General features: G+C 43.5%; 1 protein-coding gene across 1 annotated transcript; it reads right to left on the bottom strand.

Annotated features, from left to right (window-relative positions):
• Positions 1 to 955: 955 nt before the first annotated feature.
• On the bottom strand, positions 956 to 4191 carry SOX11 (SRY-box transcription factor 11). The gene has a single exon (XM_058164301.1). The coding sequence runs from the start codon at positions 3820 to 3822 to the stop codon at positions 2551 to 2553; it is 1272 nt and encodes a 423-aa protein (XP_058020284.1). The 5' UTR covers positions 3823 to 4191; the 3' UTR covers positions 956 to 2550.
• Positions 4192 to 8207: the final 4016 nt, after the last annotated feature.

Genomic DNA, 8207 nt, shown 5'->3' with positions numbered 1-8207 from the left:
GCTTGTTGGGTTTTGTTTTTTTCCTTAGTAATATTGGGGTTGAAAATAGCGGCTCTACACAAGCAAGCAAGCAAGCAAGCGCACAGACACACAGACAGGCACGCCCCCTCTCCTCATTCAGTTCCTTTCCCTCGGCTTCGTCCGCTGCGCGTTCCTGAGGCGGCGGAGGCTTTGGCAGACTAAAGCGAACCGCGGCGCTGCCTGCCCCACATGGTCAAGGCACGCCCCCCTCGCAAAGCTCGGATCTGATGGCGAGCAAAGCATGAAAGAGACACCTTTCCCTCCTTTTTCCTCCCCCTCCCCGTGGCTAAGGCGAGCGCGCCGAGATCCCTTCTGTCAAAGAAACGGCTGGGGTGGCGGTGCGGGAGAGAGACCCCCCCCTCCTTTTTCCGAATCAAACCAAATCAAACCGGGGAGAAAGAGAACCTAGTCCGGGGAAGGAAAAAAAAAAAGCTCTAATGCTGTAAAAAAACACTCGACTAAAACCTTTCGCTTCAGCGGCATCCGCCTGCGCGCCCATCCCCACGCACCGACCGAGACAACCTGAAGGTGACCCAACCCCCGCCTCCCCCACCGGTCACCCCACTTCCAGCCAAGGTTGCCGCCACAATCTCCACACACACACATACACCTCCCACGGCCAAATCACGCTGGGTCCCAACCCTGGCATCCTCGGCAGCCGCCGCTCGGAATGAAGGACCCAGATGTACAGCCCTGAAAACACGCTAGAACCGGAGCTTTCTCGCTCTTTATCCCGCCATTTTGCCCCCAATCGCCTTTTCCTCACCACGCCGGCAGCCCACCCGACCGAAGATGGGGGGAAGCGCGCATCACAGGGGAGAGAAAAGGGAAGAGGTATAAAAAAAAGAAGAAGAAAAGATCAGCCCTTTAAAGTCTATCTACCCTTTTCTCCCCAACCACCCCCCTCCCGCCCCCCCCCCCATGAAGTCTCAGCTAAGGCTCCTGCAAGGGTGAGGGAAGGCTTGGATACATGGCATATCCAGAGGCGTTGCTTCTATAGAGGCTAATATTGAATCGAGTTTCTATCAGTTCCAGCTGATTTATTAAAACTGTCAAGATACAGACTTTCAGCATTAAAAAAAGAACAAAACCAGGCAATGTTGTTGACAGTGCACAAGTCTGTTATGTTACCATCCTATGCTACAAAATATGCAGATGGTCTGTACTTGTAAGAATCATATTGCACAAAATGAGAAACTTTTACTATGTGCCTTTCTTTTTTTCCCATTTCATTAGTTTTTTTTAAATTTTCACTAAAAAAAAGTCGAGAATCCAGTTTCATACCTTCCATCTGGGCCCCCATTCACATATCACAGCATATGAGATACATAAATTCCTACTATAGTACAGTACATATACAATCTTTTAAACTAAGATAACAGCTCTGAGGTCTATATCACCATTTTCAATAAATCTTTACCTACAAATATTGAACAAATCTGAACTATAGCTGTACAAAAAAGTGTTTTGTTTTCTTGTTTTTTTAAACCACAAGGCCTTTAGATACAAGGATTTTTTTTAATCCTTTCAAAACCAGGACATAAACGTACCCATATAACTTGCATGCTAAAAACAGAGGAAAAAAATAAAAAAATAAAAGGGAAGAAGTGCCTGAAAAGTCTTACTGAAAAAACACAGCAAGAATGTTCCCTTTCACTGTACAAAAATACGCCTGAAAATATATTAATTTTTTAAAAAGACTGAGGTCTGTTATGTATCAAAAATGTTTCAATACCTTTGTGTACTGAGGTCTAGGCTGTCTGGTATTCAATCAAGGAGGTATAAGGGAACAAGTTACAAAAAAAAAAGTTGGCAAGTAGAAATCACATTTGTAAAACCATAAACAATTTGATCTGAAAAGTAAACTCTGATCTTAAGTCAGTTCACAGTTTTTTTTTTGTAAGCGTTTGTACAGTCTGCATTTTTTTTCAAGCTCCCTGCAGCTTTGTTAAGAATTGGATGCATAGAAGACATCAGTTTTCTCCCTCCAAACAAAAAGTTTGCAATGGTCCCTTTAAATTTTTTTTTAAAAAAATCAGAACAGTCCTTAGAAATCTTTGTAGGAGAAACAAAAACAAAAATCCACAAACCCCCTTGAGTAACAGTTGTGCTGCCAAAAGACTTTTTTTTTTGCAGACCACTTCCAGACTTCAATCACAAACTTCAAACAACGCCTTCTGAATCTTTTAACCCCCAGTCCCGTTTGCCTTTTTTTCCTTGCTGCTACTGTTGTGATTACCAATTAAAAAAAAAATCAGAAGGAAAAAAAATCACAACTCCGGACTCGGTTTGGAACTAACTTCAAGACTTTAAAAAGAAAGAAAAGAAAAATCCAAAGACATTTTGATCATTACTTCACTTCAAAACTCCACCACGTTTAAGCGTAAATCACTAGCATCAACTTTCCATTACCGATTTTTTTCATTTTTTTTTCTCAGTCCTTTTGATCTCTCTCTCTCTCTCAGCCTGTTCGCCTGCCTGTCGCGTTTTCCTCTGCTTCCTCTCTCCCTCCCGCCCTCGCTCGCTTCTTCAGTAAGTGAAAACCAAGTCGGAAAAGTTCGCTTCCAGCCAGTCGCCTGCGATCATCTCGCTCAGCTCCGGGGTGCAGTAATCGGGGAACTCAAAGTGAGAGCCCAAGCTACCCTCGCTGAACGAATCCAAATCCTTGTCCACGAGGGAAAGGGACAGGTTGCCCGCCGCGGAACTCACGCCCATCTCCGAGGCGGCGTGAGTGTGCTGAGAGAAATTCAAGCTCAAGTCAAACATCAGGTCGTCCGCCTCTTCGCTACTGCTGCTGGAAGAGGAGGAGGTGGAGACGGACCGGGAGGAAGCCGGGGACAGGCTGGGCTGCTGGGCGCTCTTGGGCATACTCTTGAAGCCGTAATAGAGTCTGCTGGCGCTGGCGCCATGCGGGGCGGCGCCCCCCCTCACCTCTTCGTAAAGGCTGGCCCCTTCGGTGGACTCCGCCGAGGAGCTCAAGGTGGGGCTGGCCGGGACTTTGGCTACGTTGTACCGCCTCAACTGCTGCTGCTGCTGCTGCTGTTGCTGCTGGTGGTCCTCTTCCTCCTCCTCGTCGTCCTCCTCCTGCTTGATCCGCAGCTGCAAGTCGTCGTCGTCTTCCTCCTCCTCGTCGTCCTCGTCCATGAAGACGCACTTGATGGTCTTGCTGCTCACTTTCAGCGTCCCGAATTGGTGGTAATCCTCTCCCCCGTAGTCGCCCGGGTGGGGGGCCAGCTTCGTCCCGGCCTTTGGGGGAGACGACGAGGAGGAAGAGGAGGAAGAGGAGGAGGAGGAGGTTTTCCCTTTGCTACATTTCTTACTGGAGCTTTTGGCGCTCTTGCCGCCGTTGCTGTTGCCGCTGCCGGTACTGGTGGGTGTGTTTTTCTCCGGGCTGTGGTTGGCGCTGGGTTTGGCGGACGGGTCTATTTTGGGCTTTTTCCTCGGTCTGTATTTGTAATCGGGATAATCGGCCATGTGTTTAAGGCGCAGTCTTTCGGCTTCCCGGATGAACGGGATCTTTTCGCTGTCCTTGAGCATTTTCCACCGCTTGCCCAGGCGCTTGGAGATCTCGGCGTTGTGCATATCCGGCGACTGCTCCATGATTTTTCTTCGCTCGATCTTGGACCACACCATGAAAGCGTTCATCGGTCTCTTGATGTGCCCCGAGGCCGTTTTGCACCAATCCGGATCGCTCTCATCCAGCGCCACCGGACTGCACGCCATAAACTCCCCTTCTTCGGTATCCATCGCTTCTCTAGGCAGGTTGTTCTCCGATTCTGGACTTTCCGCTTGCTGGACCATGGTGGGAGGTACGGTTTCTCTTGAGAGTTTCTTTGTAAGTCTTTCGGGTCGATTATTAATGCTTTTTTTAAAAAAAAAATTTCCTCCACTTTGCACCCACCGACCGCTCGCTCACCTCGTTTGGCTCACGCGAGCGGCTGCAAGGTGAAGCCCGGCGCGCAAGTTGCAAGCTCCTTTTTTTTTCCCCCCTTCCTCCCTGCCCTTTGCGTTTCTCAGTCTCTCCGTTTCCCTCCTGCTCCTCGGACGCCGCTGATTATCCGTCTAGCGGCGGCAGAAGCAGGACTCGCTCCGGCTCTTTCCCCTCCCCCTACAGCAGCAGCAGCAGCAGCAACAGCAGCCGCCCGGACCCAAAGATCTCGCTGGCTCACACTCCCCCTTCTGCAAAAGTTGCGGGTTCTCTCCGAACTAGTTATCAGGGTTTCATATGGGTGACATCACTCCTGCGGCCAGCCAATGGATGAACCGAACTCCTCCCCTCGGCTCCGCCCCTCCGCCTTTATTAAGTTCCCCCACATGTAGGCATACACACCCCCTTTGCAGCGGCTGTTGGAAGGCGTGGGGTGGGGGGAGATAAAGTGGAAGTGGGAAGGGGGCTGGACTTGGAGGTTCGTCTTAAGCAGTCGGAGAGGGAAGCCCAATAGCGCTAAAGCCGCGCTGGGATCAGGAGATCGCCTTCTCCTCCTTGGGCTTTCTTGATAGAAAGGGACCCTACTTCTTATTTACCAGAATCTGGGAGACGACGCAGGTGAATCTGGTGCGATTATTCCCACGTTGCCTAGTGTCACACTGGGGGAACTTATTCTTGTAGGAATCCACTCGCATCCTTCTAGGCATTGGCTTCTTCTTCTTTGCACAACAGCTGTAGGTGGCGCTTTAGTACCATTAGCTCGTTGCGGTTTCATTTTGTTCAGATTCCTTCTGTACACTGAGACAGACAAACACACACGGAGATTTGTGTGTATGTGTCTTCTTGACTTGTAGATTATTTTATTTTCTTCCCTCCCCCCCCCACTTTTCCCAAACCTTTCTTCCTCTCTAGACACACTCTGCCAGACCTCCCCACCTACCTGATCTCCTGGCAGCACTATATTTTGAATTTCTTGCCTGTTTTTCCAAAAAAACACCAGCAGGAATATAATCTGGCTCTTTTGTGGTAGATGAATCTCTCTTGAGTGTGCTTCTGAGGGAATACTGGTCAGCTTCAAGAGATGGAGGTGAAAGGGAGCTTGAAAATTAATATATGTCTTATCATACCTTATAATTCAGTTGCCCTTAACCCCATGTACTTTGCCCGTGTTCCTGTGTTTTTACTAACCTCATTCAAATACCATTTTTAAACCGTTATTCATCTTCTTAAATAAAAATTAAAAACAAAGTAAATCAGAGTACTGTCTAATTTATAATGAATATTTCAAAGTACCTTTAGCTTATCTAAGCACTGATTTTAATCAGCTTTTAATCAGGTTATATTTTCTAAGTACATAAGGGTATGTAGGTGAGGCTGGCAATGCCAACAAAAGTGTGCTTAGGTGTACTAGGCCATTTGCCTTAATCAGCACTTTTCTACAAGCTGTTATTCCAATAAATGTGCTTGAAATTATTTTGTATGTGCTATATTTGTAATTAAAAGTAAAATGTACATTTATTTTAAATGTTTCCTTTTTTGCATAAACAGTGGCCCACCCATTCCTGCAAATAGTTTTAAAAAGATTTAATGATGTTTTAAGTGTGACAAATGTGGATGTAGTTATAGGATTAGAATATAAGGCCATTTTTGAAAGTTAAACTATCTTAAGTCTTTTTGAGCCAGTACATACATGCTTATCTGGGAGTTCACTAGCAACCAAATCAGTCCATCATCACCAAATATCTAACTCCCAATGTGACAGCAATGTTAATGAGAGTCTCATGGCATTCATTTGATGGCAACGTTTTGCAAAAAGTAGCACTTAAAAGTATAAATCTTCAAAGATGTGTAATAGATGCAAGAAAATAAATAATATACAAACATGTAATGTATTAAATACTTAATGTATTTTTGGAATAAAATGAATATAAGGATGCTTGCCATTTATTAAATGTACTTTTGCTTGTGTAGACCTCTTGCCAAAGCTAAACCAGATAAAAAAAGTACTTTGCTCAAAAATGCTGAATATGAGATTACTTATGACATATAGCATCTGTTCCAAAATAAGGTATAAAACTCTTCAGACAGCAAAAATTGCTACATTGCATCGTGGCTAGCTTGCTAGTTTTCATTGCAGAGCATGAAGTCACCACAGAATGGCTTGCCTTATTTAGATGGAAGAGTTCCTGTTGGAAAAATGTCCTTTGAAATAGACCATTTGCAGACACCAGTATTCCTGGGTCAACCACAGTGACCCACCCTCTTCCTGTCCGCTCTGCTCAAGGTGGGGAAAATATCTGCACTCATTTAATTAGAACTCCTGCCCTTTAGACTCAGAGAGGAGAAAATCCTTTTCTGGCTCAATCTTTGTTCCACAAAGAACTTTCAGGTTATTGAATGTACATTTGAATGTAACCTTTGCTTACATTCAATTCATACCCATTTTTGTTTTGAAATTCAACTAGAGTGAAGTAAATAAATAGGGAGAAGTTTTCCCAGTTCCAAAATTTGTGTTCTGATTAACATTCTATGCTGTTCCCTAACATGATTTGTCTGAGTCTGATTTTACACATTTGGGGGCCCCAATCAGGTTTGTAAATAATTTATAGCCAACTATAGCTCATTCAGTTAAGTGTAATTAAACAAACCATGGCATAGAACACTATGTGAACTAAGCTAGTATATGACTGTGGATTAACCAGCCCCCCTTGTTTGGAAACTACTGTAGATCAAGTAGACACAAACTAATAATCCAATTTATATCTCCATTCTGGTCAGCTGGTATTGTCCTTTTGTAAAATAGCAATAGCAGTGGCAATAGCAGTTAGACTTATATACTGTTTTATAGTGCTTTATATCACCCTCTAAGCAGTCTACAGAGTCAGCATATTGCCACCAATAATCTGGGTCCTCGTTTTACTGACCTTGGAAGGATAGAAGACCAAGTCAACCTTGTGCCGCTCAGAATCAAACTCCTGGCAGTGATCAGAATTAGTCTGCAATACTACATTATAACCACTGCACCACCATGGCTCGCATTTGGACAGTTTGTAATCAAATATAAAATGATCTATCATCATACCTAATGTATCTAATGTAATGTAATGTATCTAATGTAGATTTGAAATTCTAGAACTTTATTTTAGGGTACATCATATCTAAGATGCTTCATATCATATGGTCCAGTTTTCTGTACAACAGTACCATTGTTTTTGAATTTGTGCCAAATAAGTGGTGGTCATGAGAATTTCACTTTTGCAACACATTTAGTTTTGCAACTATTCTTGTTGTGGTTTCAGTGTAAAATGTCAACTGCATCTTCAAAACAGGTGGAAAAAAAATAGTGCTATGTGCTATCAGATTTTCAATGGGTTGTAGAGTTTCTAATGAAAGCCACCAAAATAGAATTAAATTAAATTATGGTGGTGAGATAAGGATGGATAAAATAGGTATAACGTTCTTAATTGCTTTGTATGGTTTGAAGTCACCAGTGTCGGCCGTTAATTTTTTTTACCTAGTGTGCTTTACTAAAGCAAAAACATGCCAATAAAATTGAATGTAGACCTACAAAGAGCTGAGTATGCAGAATTGTATAATTTTATTATTAAGCTGGCAACAGGTTAACATGACTCCCTGATATAGGCATCCAGAATGTTTGTCAAAATTAGAAATGTAATTATATGATTCTGTCTTCCAACCTGTTATGCCAAGACTATAAAATAGACAGGAAACTGTGAATTCTTTGCTATGATAAATGTAGTCAATGAAACACTTTTGATGTTGTACAACATGAAAAAAATAGGATCACATGGCAGACAGTATTTAACAACCTACAAATTCCTATGTTGGCATTTAAAAATGCATTTACCTTAAGCTATTATCAAAACTAAGAGCCAGTTTGGTGTAGTGGTTTAAGGCACCAAGTTAGAAAAGAAGAGAAATGCAACTTTAAAACTAGAGAGAGAATCATCAATAACTGGCACTGTGCTGATGACGTGAAAATATCTCATAACTGAAAAACTCCGATCTGCAGGGTCTGGTAAGGAAAGTCAAGGAGCACAATGAAAAACAAACGAATGGGAATGAGAATAAATACAAAGAAGACCAGTCAAAGACAGCAATGGGCGGGTAGTCAGGATTGACTATCACCAGTAAAGAAACCAGCATTCAAGAAATGGACCCCACAGAGGTGGCATTTGGTAGAGTAGCAATGAAGTCCTTGAAAAAGATATTCAGATACCAGGATGTGTCTATAACT

The sequence above is a fragment of the Ahaetulla prasina genome, chromosome 1, assembly GCF_028640845.1.
Source record: "Ahaetulla prasina isolate Xishuangbanna chromosome 1, ASM2864084v1, whole genome shotgun sequence".
NCBI classification, from domain to species: domain Eukaryota; kingdom Metazoa; phylum Chordata; class Lepidosauria; order Squamata; family Colubridae; genus Ahaetulla; species Ahaetulla prasina.
Note: the sequence above shows the minus strand (reverse complement) of the source record. Positions and strands in the feature narration are given on the sequence as shown.